At 39.2% G+C, this 15,572-nt stretch overlaps 2 protein-coding genes across 8 annotated transcripts in view; one reads left to right on the top strand and one right to left on the bottom strand.

Moving 5' to 3' along the window:
* Nucleotides 1-15,572, bottom strand: part of LOC110844810 (orexin receptor type 2) — a 37,493-nt gene that overhangs the window by 1,725 nt on the left and 20,196 nt on the right. For 4 of the 7 annotated variants that reach the window (XM_035853344.1, XM_035853682.1, XM_035852625.1 and 1 more), the window contains 4 exons: nucleotides 13,980-14,067; nucleotides 13,670-13,899; nucleotides 2,745-2,898; nucleotides 2,492-2,598 (listed from right to left, as the gene is read on the bottom strand). In XM_035853344.1, the coding sequence (XP_035709237.1) occupies nucleotides 2,492-2,598; nucleotides 2,745-2,898; nucleotides 13,670-13,899; nucleotides 13,980-14,067 (579 nt within the window). Of the gene's footprint in view, nucleotides 1-153; nucleotides 634-2,491; nucleotides 2,599-2,744; nucleotides 2,899-13,669; nucleotides 13,900-13,979; nucleotides 14,068-15,572 lie in introns of all 7 variants that reach the window. The other 3 variants (XR_004835427.1, XR_004835323.1, XM_035854149.1) reach the window with 3 other exon arrangements.
* On the top strand, nucleotides 4,843-7,287 carry LOC110842475 (esterase E4). The gene is made up of 7 exons (XM_022088220.2): nucleotides 4,843-5,086; nucleotides 5,162-5,495; nucleotides 5,574-5,923; nucleotides 5,989-6,169; nucleotides 6,249-6,557; nucleotides 6,643-6,799; nucleotides 6,909-7,287. Exons 1-7 carry the CDS (start codon nucleotides 4,895-4,897, stop codon nucleotides 7,144-7,146), a joined length of 1,761 nt encoding a protein of 586 aa, XP_021943912.1. The 5' UTR covers nucleotides 4,843-4,894; the 3' UTR covers nucleotides 7,147-7,287.

Below are 15,572 nucleotides of genomic sequence, written 5' to 3'. Positions count from 1 at the left end.
AGCATCACGACGTTGCATATTGTTAGCACATCGGTTAAGAATGAGTTGGTAAGAAGCGTTTTAATAGGTAAATAAATAACCAATTAGTGTTAGTTGCATGCTAATTTCAACTAATCTAGATTGTTAATTGCGAAATTTTACAATAGCACTTACAAAAAATTCGTCCCCGACTTACAAGAACAAAAAGCATACGCGTCGACAACACATGATTTGGCACAGTTAAAATGCTACATACTAAACTCTGACAAAAATGCGTATGAAATTTTGCTAAATTTAGACGAGACATGAAGCAAAATGTGAAGGGACATAAACTTGTTAGGACGTCACGTACATGTCATTACTGAATTGGCACTAAACATGGGCACATTCTGGTGAAAGCATGCGGCCACGTGGGGACGGGTGGGTGGAGAGAAAGCAGGGAAAGCAGCTGGACAAACGAGACGAGACAAAGCGAACTGATGTTGAGTGGCGGCTGTACTTTGGGAGGTGGGCGTTTGGTGTCTCCCTACACCCGGTGGACCACCGGGTGTCTGTGGTGGTTCGTGTAGAAGGAGACTCGAGAGGTGGCAGGGACATAGGATTTCGAGCACATACAGCATTCAAATGCTCGCTCAAACTCTCGACGAAATTTCCCTGAAAAAAATAAATCCATTTTTTGATTGTGACCTTGCAGTTTCCTTTGGAAGCAACCCAACAACAACGGCTTCCCCTCCCCATTGTGTTCTTTGGCAATTAGTGGGACCACAAGTCAACGAAGAATGAACAGCGGAAGGAGGAAACGCGACTTATTGAAGAAGAGAGGAATTGCCATGATAAGAGTTCGCTTTACGACATTAAAATATAACGAACATACATAATAATGAAGCACAAAGGGTTCCAAACACAAGTTCAGTCCGTAAACACAGATCTGACGATGCTGCAGCGGGTGATTGTTGAACTAATGATGAGCCTTGATGTATATATTTGCTGAATGTATATGCAGATCTTTACATGCAAACTCCGAACCAAATTACTGAACTGAACTCTTTGTTGTGGTTCTATGTAGCAGAACTTTCATTTTATGAATGCTTTCACCAATTCAGATACATTTGTAATCACAGCCTGAAATGTAACTACTCTTTTTTGGCAAGTAATTTAACAAGATCAGATCACTTCTCGGTATTGACATGAAAACACTAAAATTTCGTACGTATGTACATACGTACGAATTTACATACGTACATACGCATCACTACTCTACGCTTTCTAGTAGAAATGAACTTTGTTTTTAAAGTCAACATCAACACTGAAAGTTCTACAGAATTTGAGTTAATGAACACTCAAATCAATGGGACTAGAAAAGTGCAAATTCAGAAAGTTGAACCCCTAACTGAAAGTTGTACAAGGATATTGATAATTTATTCCACTCGTGACCTTGAATGATGACTTGATGATGATGACTTTCTTTAATGATGTCGGGTTAGAGTCATGTTGTTGCAAACATAATAACGTACATGGTACATTTGTGAGAACAGTGCAAGAATAAATCATAGTGCAATGTGTGAGTGTCAGCAAGAAAAATTTTGAAAATAGCACATTTATTAGGATGCTTCAACCAGACAGTGTATCGGTACAAGTGATCGCCGGTTGTTTCAAAGGCGCATATGTATTGTGATCGAATGATGCGATTGTGATGGTCATGCTGAAACAAACCCGCACGAACGTGTTGTGCGAAAAACTAAAAAACAGGCTTTGTTAAAATCGAGACTACAAAATACTTAGTCTTGAATACGTCTGAACGCATTTATTGTTAGAAAATCAGAGATATGGGACATTTGTCACCCTCGTGACGAATGTACGTGGTGGTGGGCATATTTTTTGTCTGCTTGATGTATCTATTTATTTACGACAACATTTACAAAAATAGCCTGTTGGTTTATCCAATAGTGCGTGCGACGAGATAAGTAAGTGTAAGTACATATGTATGCTAGACACTTATGGGACATACATCATCAAATGTACGTCATCAAAGACGGGATCATTTTAAAAATAACCGTTTGATCCAATGACAACACCAATCCAATGTTTACGATGGTTGCACATGCGACAGTTCTCAGTGCAAAACATACAATGGAGAAAGTGACGAGTAGCAACAACAAACATGCAGCAATAATACTGTAACAACAACATAACCCTCTTGTTGAGATCAGGTTCATTTCATGCCCGAGGGTTGTATAATAAAACAAGAGGAACACATAGCGTCACTACTTTCTACTACTGAACCCTGCTTCAAATGTACAACGAGCACTATAAATAAACCCCAAAGAGTCACCAATGGGGAGGGACGTTTCTGCGGCCGTTCTACTCTCAGGGCGATTTACCACAAGGAATCGCTTGTCGCCTGTTGCACTTCTTATCTACAATGTTATAAGTACGATGCCAACCCGCAAGTAGAGTGAAATAATAAATACTCAATGAATACTGGAAATTTCGAATGATGACGGAAACTCACCAGAGAATAAATTGTAAATTACGGGATTACACGCCGAATTGAAGTAGCAGAGCCAGTGGGAAAGCATCACGAGGTATTTCACTTCCACAGGTAGAGTAAAGACGAGGCTGTGGAGAATTTCATGAAAAGAGAAATCAGACACGAATCAGCAGCATGTCAAGTATTATTATATATCATAAGCACAAAAGGTCTCTTTTATTTGACTAGTTTATTACAAACGATTCATCCTCAACATTAAGTCTTCACCACCAACCTTGCAATGCTGTAAATGTGGACTGGGAGGTAGCACAGAGCGAACATGATGACCACAATAACCAGCATTTTTGCAGCTTTTCTCCTTGACTTTAGCTGGTAATCGGCTTGAGCTCCTTGGACGCTGGAAGTCCCTCGAAGAATCGGGGTCAGCACTGTCGGTGAAACAAACAAACCAACCAGACTTTTAGATGTTAGCCTCAATCATCCTCCTCAAATGCATGCGTCTTTTGTGACAATCAGACTTCTCTTGTCCTTCATAAAAACACATCACCCCCTTTTTTAGGAGCAACTTTTACAGAATCCAATAACTTTTCGTCACTCCATTTCCGTAGTCAGCTACCGTAACGAATAGATGAACGTCGTAAGGCCAACAAGGATGTGACTAGCGGGATACGAAACTGTTGTTTTGAAACCCTCACACACAAACATGCAACTCGTCATCAAAGTTGCCTTCATTCCGGAGGCAGAATTACTATCCAAGCAAAAGTTTTTTGGCTTTGAGAGTTAACGAATCTTTTCATATCTAAAAAGATATATGAATATAGGTTCGCTTAAATGACGACGAGGCAAGATTTTCATGTTTGCGTCAAATTTAAAATACGTTGCGGTATGGCACGTTGCTGCCGATCAATTTCCTCACACGTGTAAACGAGAAAACAAAAAAAGTCTTCCAAACCCCATAAGCCATGAAATTCCACGAGAGGATTATGATATCAAATAAATTGCACACACATTTCGTACCAAACTGTTCGTACATATATACGAACATTCTGAATCTCGATGTACGTATTTGATAATACATATCATTGTTTGTTGCAGTAATTATGCATAATCATCACTAACGACTGGCTCACTATTTTCAAGTGTAAATGGGATACATATTTAGATGTATTATTGCATATGTATAACTGTTATTAAGAATCTGGCTATATTATTGTTAGTGAAATCTAGATGTTGCAGTTTAAATGGGACAAATGTAGAATAGTAGACAAGTATAATTTGAAATGAAGCGTCGCTAGTTAGCATCCGAATTAGTGTGTCTTGATTGTTCCTTTATTCATGCGAAACACAATAATTAAACTCAAGGGAACCCGACTTGAACTAATTCTCCACTTTTCACCACATCAGGGACGGATCATGAATGAGAAACTTTCCTTTCACTGTTGCATACACACGATATGTAAAGTTTCAAAAAGTTTTAGTTTGATACATGTCTAGGGAGACGAGACTCTGAGTTTATGCAAAAGAGATTATCTCTTTCCATTTCAATTTGCGACTACTAGATTTATCTTAATTTGAAACAAAATAGTTCAACTGCAAAGTTCTGCCAGTATATTTGTATATTCATTAGTTTTCAAAATCTAATCCCCAAAATCCATTTTATTGCACTAGACCGAGAATGCCTCGAGAAGCTTAAATCCCTTGAAAGTCGGAGAATTCAGTGCATATTCTTTTATCACATCACTTTACGTACCAAAATAAGCCTTCATATGGCAGGACATGGCAAATCTTAATTTAACTTAATAGCACATTACCTCCAGCTTATGGGACAGATCAAATATGGGTTCACGAAAACTCTTGGTCGCGTAAAAATATTCATTAAATGCAACAACAATGAGTAAAAACGAAAATAACGCGGAAATCGTACATTTGTTCACATGATTTTGTCATTGAATACATTTGCTGAGTGGTCAGCAATTCAAAAGAATAAGCCACCAATTTAATACGAGTTACTGGCAATTTGACAAGCGTTTCATGAACGTCATCCTATTTATATGAATACAGTTGCATTAATTAATGCTTAAGTGATACTCGTATGAAGTGATACGTGTAAAAAAGAAGCCATACGTGGATGACGTTGGACATATTGCTGTTCACGTATCTCGATCCAGTAAGAAAAAAACTGGAAATTTTTTACACTTAATGCGGATTGTACATAAATAATCCAAGGTTGGTCTTCTTACTTAGGATTAGTTGAAAGTTGTTCATATTTACATACATAATTATTATTAATATAGGCTGTTGGTATTTATCCCCTAATCCTAAGAATGATGACCTTGTAGAACATGTTCGAGTCAATTCTGTCCTTTTATTTATTCAGTCAGTTTTAGTTGACGAGTCGACTTTGAAGTTGAAACTGGGTACAAGATGATTCTTTTTCATGCAATTGTTGCATGCCTAATTATTGCAGCATGTACAACTTCATCATCTGGAAGCTCTGTTCCGCACGTAAAACTAGCAACAGGTGAACTGGAAGGGTTGATTGGTGTTTCAAGGAGTGGAAGAGAATTTCACAAGTTTTTGAGCATTCCTTACGGCAAAGTTTCGAAACGATTTGCGGTAATTTCTGTGCACACAATATGTCGAACCCCCAAGCATTTTTCATAGTACTACATAAAAGCCCTTCTTGTATAGATATCGGAGCCTGCAGATCCATGGAGTGGTGTGAAGAAAGCCATCGATTCGGGCGAAGGATGTATATCCTACGACATGTTTGGTGGTGTTTCTGGCAGTGAAAATTGTCTCACTCTCGACGTTTACAAACCTATCACCAACTCGAGCAATGGTGAAAGCAAACTACTGGAAGTTATGGTTTGGATTTACGGTGGTGGGTTTATCTCTGGATCAACGGAATCCTACGATGGAAATTTCTTCATGGACAAGGACGTCGTTCTCGTCTTGATGAATTATCGTTTAGGAGCGATAGGATTCCTGAATCTGGGCACCCCCACCGCTCGTGGGAACCAAGGTTTGCTCAGAGCTAGAACTAACGTGTAATTTAACATAGCCAAAATCCACAGTTTATTTAGTTGCTTAATTGTCGAAGGATTAAAGGACCAAGTTCTGGCCCTCCGCTGGGTACAGGACAACATCGCTCACTTTTCTGGGGACAAGGAGAAGGTGACAATTTTTGGAGAAAGCGCGGGGTCCGTGTCCGTCTCCCTGATGCTGACCTCGCCGATGACGAGGGACGCTGGGTTGTTCCACCGAGCAATCATGCAGAGCGGAACTTCTCTCATGCCCGCCATCTACAATGGAGCGGATGGGCCCACTCTGGCCAGAAGATTGGGTCAGGCTGTGGACTGCCCCACCAGCAACGACGACTACTTGGTGGAATGCTTGCAAAAGATTGATCCCAAAATTTTGGGGGGATTTGGAAAATTCAACGACGAGTTTGTAAATTTCAATGTCTAAATATTTGTTATTTTCTATCAGCTAAACCGTCATAACGTTTCATTCAGGGATATGACGAAAACGCCATAATCGTCGGACCGTCATTTGAAATATACAAGCAAGGGGAAAATGACGACAGAATATTCATGAGTGAAGATCCCTACGTTTCCGCGAAAAATGGAAAAATTGCAAAAGTTCCCACAATAATTGGGCTCATGCACACGGAGAGTGGGTGGAGTGCATTGCCTGGTATTTATCTCTCACGTCACCACAATTGCAACCGTTCATCTCTTTGCTAACACAACACAATTTATTATTTTATACACAGTAATTAACAATTCGACCACGTTGAATCGCTTAAATTTTCAATGGACTCGTCGGCTGGCTTCGATGCTGTACATGAGTAAAACGGCAGAAGACCCGGGTTCCATCAGCGAACGTATAAAGCAACAATTTTTCGGTGGAAAGAAAGTTTCTAATGACAGCCAGGGCGTAGCAGAATTAGAGCATTTGTTAGACGAGAGACATTGGATTCATCCCGTTCGTATCTTGGCCCCACAGCTTTTCAAGCATAATGGAGGGTTTGTGTATCTTTACAATTTCACGAAACCCATGCTTTCCCTTCCACCACCGTTCGGTAAATACGTTTGTCTTCCACACACACTTTCTTATTCTGGTGTCGGAAGTTTTTTTACAATGTGTAACTTTATCAAAAAAATTAGGAAATGGGCTACAAAGAAAAGCAAGTCATGGGGATGATGTCAAGTTCTTTTTCGGGATTCGCGGATATTTTGCCAAGTTTATGCCAGGATTAAACGAGGACGAAACTAAACTATCGAAAACTTTGGTTGATATGTGGGTAGAATTTGCCAAACAAGGGTAAGTCCTAGCTGAGGACGTAAAAGGAGAAGAAAATGAAAATGGCATTCAAAGCAGCTTTATGCATTCGTGGAGAATGATGCCGATACGTAATGGGATTTATTTTCAGAAAACCGAAACCGCTGTGGGGAGCTGGTTCTGAGACTGGAGCAGAAACAATAAAGCATTGGCCTCCAGCTTTCACCACAAGTGACACAACAACAGTCGACCACCAACTTCCGACTTTCTTGTACGTTGATGACGAACCAAACGTAAATAAAGTTGGCGACTGGTACCAAAATAACGGGCAATTTTGGGATGGGTTAAGCTTGAAGGAATATGGAAAGAAATGGGTTTCTGAAAATTAATGAAAAAAATACTGCATCCTTACAAATTTCTTGACAAGATTTGCAAGTATTGAAAATGTTTCATTTCATCCAACTTTTATTTGTGACATAGTTAATCGCCCAATGCAAATAAATCGTGATCAGTGAAAATCTTGCGGAGAATCTCAGCTGGTACGTATAAAATCCTACTAGATACTAAATTAAGGCCGTATGAAAACCAAGGTTAGAATAAGAGATGGTCATCCGGATGCATAAAATCACTGCAGAGGGCTCACTTAATTGTAACGCAATGAACTTTGTCATATAAATAAGTACGTCACTTGACTAATGTGTCGACTGTTATCAAAACAGAGAAGAAAAATATACCAGAATTTTCTCGATTTCCGCTCGAGGCTTGCAGAATCTAGATTTTAGGAGTTCCACAAGAAAAACTTTGCCCATTGCAACTGTAACAACCTTCAGAAATTGGGATGGATAAGTTTTATACAACCCTCAGTCTGTTTGAAATCTTATTATTCTATCTTCTGCTAGACGTATTTATATGGAGTAGCGGGAGTCCAAAAGGCCGCAGACACACACAAGGCGAGGTAGAATTGAGAGATTATGGGAAACCACTACTGCTGGCTCCATGACTGTAAGAGAAAGTTATCCACCATGACAAATGCGTTATTGTGATAGGTGCCCAAAAATAACAGAACGCTGCCGGGCTTACTTCGTCACGTCTTCTGAACTTACAATATCAATTGCAAAAGCCGAAAATCAAACATGACGCGAAAGCCTCCACTCTTGAAGTTTTAGAAATTATTTCACTGAAACAGCTCTTGTCTCAAGCTCATGCAAACCTCAATAACCTATCGCGCTAATGTGGTTTACTTGTTTAGTACACACTACGCTGGGCACGTGGGCGTTATTGATATTCAAAATTTCAGTCAAAATATTCCATTTCTTCAGAAACCACAACCAAGTTGGCGAATTAAGATTTCAGAGAAGAAAGAAAGGACGCTGAAGGAGAAAGGCCTGTTCTGAATTTGTTGTTGTGTGTCATAATGCAAAGTGGTGGTGGTGGTCCAGCTAGTCGCACCTTATCTCAATTTATTGTCAGCAACCACGGAAAACTGGATTAAGGGACCGGAACTGTTGCGAACCAAGTCCAAATATTGTCATCACTCGTCGACATCACCGCAACATCATCATGTTGCCTCGTATTTATTTGAGGAGCGGCAGGAAGACACACACTAATTGGCTTTTGAACGACTTGCTGTTGACGAGGGTAGATTTTACAGCATTAAATTTCCAGGAACTGAACTTTAGTTTAACTGGCTTAGCAGGAGTCTGTCAGGAACTGCTTACGCCATGCACGCAGCCCAGTAATTCCGGTGTGCTATAGCAAATAATGTTGTCGTATTGACGTTGCTGCTCCAATTTCAAGTCCGGAGCTTTTATCATCGCATCTAAGCCTCCGGTTCATCCAATTTTCTGTATATAGAAACTAACTAACTAACCCTACTTAATTATAGACCTAATCACCCCAGCCACAAATTCAGGAGAAAGCAAGTCGTATTCATATTTATGGATTTAGCCTTGAGACATGAATTCATCACTTTTCAACAAAATTTGCCACAGACGAAATTGTAATATTCGGCACTGAATTCAGTTTTTATATCGCACAAGTTGGTCGTAAATTGAGATTTTAGTATTTTCAGATTAAAACATTGTGACTTTGCGACATTTATAGAATGAAAGTTTCGCACGTCACGTAGTTTTCCCTGTGGAACTTTTTGGCTTTTTGCTGATCACGAAAAGTTTAACACGGCATCATGAACCTTGACTTGGTGCTGAGTGGTGGGTCGTGCGAACCCAATGATGATGACGATTCGTCTTCCTTCTGATGATGCACTTTGCCCATATCAGACTTTTATGGAGTTAAGGTTATAAACGGGGCCCTATACCCAGGCTGCCCTATGCATGCTGGAATATTACCCTTTGTCTGACATGCTCCGCGCACTTTCTCCATCACAAACCAATCTGAATAGGATCTTCCCCAATCTCAGACCAATTTGGTCACAACGTCCGCCGTATATCTACATCACGGTTTTCACTGAGTTTTCACTCCCATTTTCTAGACGAGGAACATGTGTACGACAAATGCCATATATCTGCTCTGCATATATCGTAAAAACTGCTTTTGCGATACAAAGGAACAGACAAGCTTGACAAGAAGTGGACCTAAGTGACGAACACTATCTGATTTAAAAGCTCTCATTATAACGTAGTGTAGCCACCAGCTATCATTTTGTTGGCCAAAAATCATTGGTGGCAGGAATAAAGGGAAAGGTGGCTATAGAAGTGAAAGCCATCCGCTCGTGACTCGAGTGAGATTTTATGTGTGTATTGGTTGGCAGTGAGTGAATGGCTCCTGCCGTAACTAATGACAGTGGTGTGGGCTGTGTGTAGCCTGTGCAAGGAAGCAGTTGACCAACCGGGTTAAAATAATTTATTTCCTGACTGATAGCTTTGACTTTGAGGAGAATATAGATGACAAGAAGGCTTTGAGATAAAACACGATCAATCTTTAAAATGGCCAAGTTTCTCCTTTCCATTATCCATTATTTATAGCAAATGTCTCATGCCTCTTAAAAAGAAAGTTGGATAAGACGAGTGGCATTTTAAATGGCATGACATGAAAGAAAAGTGAACGTATTTATTAACCACAGTCTCTGCTCTTACTTCATTGAGTTTTATAAATACTTTTTTGAGGAAGTGAAAAGCAGAGAGTTGATGGTCACCATGAAGCAATATCAGTAATGACAACCGACACGGCCTGCTCTCATTTTATTCATCTTTTCATTGGCAATAAATATTTATTGCTTTTTAGAACTCACCTAAAATTAAGGCTGCATTTGAGGAATCATATAACCTTTTAGAAGAAGGGTACAGAATTGGAACCGGAAATTGAACTAGTATTCTTCGCAGTTTCAGTTTATTCAAATTTTCTCTCTCTGATTATTTCCACTTAATTTAACAGGAGGCGATGATGACAGTGTGCATTACGTAAACAGCAAATGAGAACAAGAAAATATTTACCATTATGCAAACATACAGAGATATGCACATATACAACAACCAAGAATGAATTACGACAAAAAATGGACTCGTGATTTAATTTGGTTGATTGGTTTAGCTCTCTTCTAACTATGTAATCGCATTAATTATGCTCGTCGAGTTTATTAGGACATTTGAACACGAAATGGAATGGGCGCAGTGGTGGTGCTGGTGTTAGAGAAAGCACACATGCTGAAATATTCCTGCCACCATTATTACGCTGACGTTTTCTGTTTAAGCGTCGCCAAAGTAAAGGATCCGGAGAAAACATTCACTTTCTCCAACGGAGCAGGGGAGCTGGCTTCCTTTGTTACGTATTTCCTTGTGCGTTGGGTGTCTGATTCTCAGCAGTGGCGCCACTCAATAAGCTCGTTTAATTAAAGACATTCTCGTTAATTTGATGAGTTTATGTCGTTATGTTTGGAAAAATATTTTGCCAGGAGAGTTGTCGAGCTGATTGTACGTACAATTTTTATGAGGAAGGAAACAAATTACACAATGAGAGGAACACAACATGCTTTTTTCCGTCGATAGTTCTCGATGCGATGTAAACAAATCCACAGGAACGGGTTATTTAGAAAAAATGTTGTCAAAATACCTTGAATTTGTCACAATTGTTTGCAGATAGCAAGACAAATTACGGCAACAAACCACCCAAAGTAACCATTAAAACCGTTGTTTAACTTTATGGAGCAAAACACGTTCCTATTACAACTTCAGGAAATAGCAATGGAGTTCAGTTAATTGGAAATCCATACTCTCATCACACGACGAGGTGAGGAATATCTTGACCAAAGATTGCGTAGTCACTTGAGGGACAAGAGCAACTCAAACAACATGCGACTGTTATGTGCATTTAATGATTTCCTTTCTTTGAGGAAATGTGTCATCTATGACGCTCAATTAAGAGAAAAGTATGCATGTGACACATTTGTGAGATACTTTGACCAATGGCGTTCGTACGATTCTTCACGTAGTGGTTAGTAGCGTTCCAATATGAGACTTTTTCTTCTCACAAATTGAAGAAGTTTGCTCAGGTCGTCAATGTTCAACGAGCCAAATATTGGTTTAGAGCAAATTAGTTGTTTGTTTACGTTTTAATTCCATGTTGTTGGTGGTCGGTCCGCGTAATTACACTTTTAAACGACCCTAAACAAATAAATCCCACTTTTGACGGTGCCCTCGATTAAAGAGAAATTGCTCTGCTATACATTAAAAGCAAGCCCATAGCTCCACTCAACTGTTTCCTCTGCTGAAAAGAAACAAAACGAGGCTTGGGTAAGTAATTGCTGAAATTCTTTGGAGCTGGATACTTCGGAGAAATCTGGAGCTGAGGGAATTTCTGAGAAGGATGCGAGCCATACGAAATGAAAGGAAATACGAGGTGCGAGATACCTCTGATGACTACATACAAACAAACATTCGTATATAATTCGTATATACGAAGGTAGATTCATCTCCTCCACGCTTTTGATACTAACCCATCAATTCGTTCCGTCGTACTGCTTTCCTATAATTAATTTATTCGAATCACATTCCCAATTTGCCATTTCATCTCTCAGAAACCAAGGGAAAAGTAGAACGGCTGTAAAGCACTGTTCGAGCCAGTTATGTAAATACGTGGTCCAGCACTTGGCAAAAAAAATCCGATTTCAAAGGCCACAAGAACTCACGGCCCGTGTGGTCGGTCAGTCCGTAACATTTGAACTGTGCATGACAAGTAACAAGTGGCAACATGCTGGACGGGACGTCTACTTACAAAGTAAATTAAATCTGAAAACCCTTTTGGAGAGTGAGCGCATAAAGAACGGACTGCGTATTTTATTAATTTCCCTTTCAACAGGATCCCTTGAAAGCTGCAAGATTTCAAATAAAAAAGTGACATGTATGCAAATACACCGTTTTATACATATAATAGTAGTTACACTGAATATATGCACGTACACACGTACTTATTGCGTCCAACCTACGAGTCTTTGTATGGCATTTGTTTTACATAATATTTTGAGTAAGAGTTGAACAGCTTCTTTTGAAGCATTTGTGCGAAGCGAGATTGGACACAGAAAGCCATGACCTCCCGCGACTGTGGCGAAATACTTTACATTCCCTGAATCGCGATTGTTTCTTTTCAACCGAAATAAAATTCTTCTAGATGTAAAATTCTTACTTATTAAATGCGAACCAGACAACTCCACTTTATGATCGCAACTAAAAATAAGTATGAGCTCAAGGCATTTAATTTCACATAAGAGCTGCACTGATTACATCACATTGCGAACAAGATACAAAATTTTATGTAATATGTCCTGTACTGGTGCATAAATTTTGTTCTTCTTATAAGCCAGTTGAATTTCATAAGTGAGTACTAACTCCGAAGAATTACAAAACTTACTTGTGTATGTATTAGCCATGCTCTGTAGGGAAAGCTCTAAAGAAACACTATGCATAAAAACTTATTCAAGATAAACACTGACGCGCCACACCCCTCTGCTGGTTAAGTCAGGAGGAAGTCTTTTGAAATTGTGAATGCTGGTGAACGTAGAATGAGGAGCTTAAAACCATAAGCACGGTGAAAAATTTGAGGAGAAAGTTGCCAAACTCCCATTGAATTTTACGGATCAGCATCTCGTCGTCGGGTAGGCATTTGCACGTCGCATAAATTTTGTGTACGTCGGTATGCATCTATTTAGAAGTAGTGCGGCGTGAGTTATTAGCACGGTCGATCGGTTGACGTTGTTTCTTACTACATACATATGCACACATTCATCAAGCCAAACCAGACCACGTGTTGAGATCATGTTGCCCGCAGAGAAAGTTGTTTCCATGTTTTATTGACAGGGATATCCAACCGCGTTCAGACACATGCTAATGCCACCGACATTGTGTGGGCCGTTTTTAGATTGCTCCACGTCAAAATATGTATCAGCCTCTCTGCGGTTTTATTGTTTGCGATACAAAGCTAAAGTTCAACAGCTCGAACGTATTCGTGCTTTTGGATCCCTTGAGTTTAAAAGTCATCTTGGAGCAAATACAATTCCGCTCAAAACTGAGAAATTCAATCAGGAAACGGCAAAGGCAACAAAGCTGCCGGATTTTCATGTCAATTGCGCAACTTGTTCTATGTAAAAGGACATGATATAGCGTAAATTTTAGTAATAACGGTATCCATATAACTATCTATGAAATAGATTATTTAATGGTGAATTTGATGTTTGCCAAGATATTCTCCGAAGTGTATTTACCTGAAATATCATACTACTACTTACAATTGCACCAAGTAAGGTCTTAGTTAGCATTCGTACGCAATAAGTACATTTATGTATCTGAAGTGTTTGCCTTGTTCACGTTCAAGGACGCCCTCACGAGGTTAAGTTCCGACATGAATCAATCTAATAATACGTACGTAAGTAATATTGTGGAAGAAGGTGAATTTGGTTCTTACATTGGGCCTGGCACTGGCCGTTGTGATGGGAGGATCCATTGGAATTGACAACCACGGTCTGCCTCCTGCCACTGCTCGTGACCGTGCTGGTTGTGGAGTTTCCAGGAATGTTGGCTGAGCTCCAGAGCACCTTCACAATTTGGTAGTAGGCAAAGCTCATGAATGTCAAAGGAATGGCGTAAAGGAGCAACATCTTGAGAATCGTGAGAGCTATATCCCACTGTGATTCCCTATTAAAGTCACATAACTTATTTATTTGAATATGTATACAAATTCACACCTCCCTCCCTCTCCGGCACATTCATCTTACCAGGTCGGTTTGCACTGCATGAAGTAAATCGTGTCGACGGGCACGTCTTCTCGTCTGCTCGTCTGGAGCACCACCAGTTCTGGAATATCTATTTGGAGGAGGAGAACCCAGTGATTTAAAAATTAAAATCCATTTGTAAGATAAAAATAATTGTTCTGCATCATATCACACGTCTAGCACATCAACCCATTCCACATGCACTTCCCCAACTTCTAACAGCAAGTTGCTATAAATTATTTAAACGGCGAACTTTGGTCACAGCGGAATTATGTAGGTCATAATGATGCTTGAAAACTATTGTCATATTTCGAAACAAAAACTTTCAATAACTTTTGTCAGAGAGGAATATTTCTATGCTACATATGCAAACGAATGCCTGGCATTTCATCCCGTGTGAAATTAAATTAATTCCTGATGACACCTGCTAAACGGAATTAAATTTGTTGTGACTTTGTTCCGAGGTCTTCCTGTCTAAAATCCAGCACACCATGGATCTTCCTGCATATGTTTCCAGTATTCATGCAGTATTATTGACTCATGTGAAACAACTACACACCGGATCTCCCAAAAATGTTTTTCGATCCAATTTTAAATTTGAATTGGAAATTTAGAAAATTCTAAAATACGTATAAATATCATGCAAATAAAGTTACATAAGTTCGTCAGAACGAAGGGCATTACATATACACATATGTACAAGGGTCTCCCATGGGTGTTCCTTCAATTAGCCAACGCTACCCATTTTTTATTTGTGAGTCGAATAATTGGATGTATTTTTGAGTCTTTTTATCTCTTGCTTCTGATTTTGGACCACGAAAGTTTAATTTCTCAGAACCATTGTCTGCGCTCACTTCACTTTTAATTTATCGTATGATACGACTCATATCTCTGATCTGGACGCCTTCTAGCTAGCTACATACAGTTAGATAAATATATCGACGAATCCGAAAAAAGGTTTCGTAGAAATTCAATTATAGGTACTCCAAGGAAGAGGAAAGTTCAGATTAGCCCAACTATTTGTATAACTTCATTCGCCGCCCACTCACTGCCTGGGCAGAAATTGATTGCACATCAACCATGTTACACTATATGTATTTCTTCAAAAATCGGAAATAATCAAAAAGGCTCTATCCTTGTATTTATTGAGATATTGATGAGAATATTCCTGACTACTTGGCAGCTCTAGGATTTACACACGTAGGCAAAATAAATACCATTTTTCATAAATAGGTGATACATAAATACTAAATCATACAAAAAGTTGCTGGCAATCAATAGAATTTGATAAAACTGTGAAATATTCAAGAAAATTGGAGTATGACAGGAAAAAATCTGTTGCCAAAGTTTGAAAGTTTTTCACGTGGCTAGGATAAATCTTGTTAGAGCAGCGTGTGTGTATTTGAATACCATTTACGCCATCCATGAGATATAACTGATTTAAACGGAAACAAAATTGCATCCAAACCATATTTTGCGAGTATCTGCCCACTGCAGAATACATATTTTCATCCAAGATACAAGCAAGCAAATTCAATTCCAGTGAAAAATGACAATATTAATAACAAGAGTAAAATTTGCCATTTTCATATTGCT

The sequence above is a fragment of the Folsomia candida genome, unplaced genomic scaffold (assembly GCF_002217175.1).
Source record: "Folsomia candida strain VU population unplaced genomic scaffold, ASM221717v1 Fcan01_Sc001, whole genome shotgun sequence".
NCBI lineage: Eukaryota > Metazoa > Arthropoda > Collembola > Entomobryomorpha > Isotomidae > Folsomia > Folsomia candida.
Note: the sequence above shows the minus strand (reverse complement) of the source record. Positions and strands in the feature narration are given on the sequence as shown.

What these genes read in the sequence shown, in the direction of transcription:
- LOC110842475 (XM_022088220.2), top strand. Translation starts at nt 4,895, where the DNA reads ATGATTCTTTTTCATGCAATTGTTGCATGCCTAATTATTGCAGCATGT. An exon ending in TGGGTGGAGTGCATTGCCTG is followed by an intron (nt 6,170 to 6,248) that starts GTATTTATCTCT and finishes TTTTATACACAG; the next exon opens with TAATTAACAATTCGACCACG. An exon ending in GTAGAATTTGCCAAACAAGG is followed by an intron (nt 6,800 to 6,908) that starts GTAAGTCCTAGC and finishes ATTTATTTTCAG; the next exon opens with AAAACCGAAACCGCTGTGGG.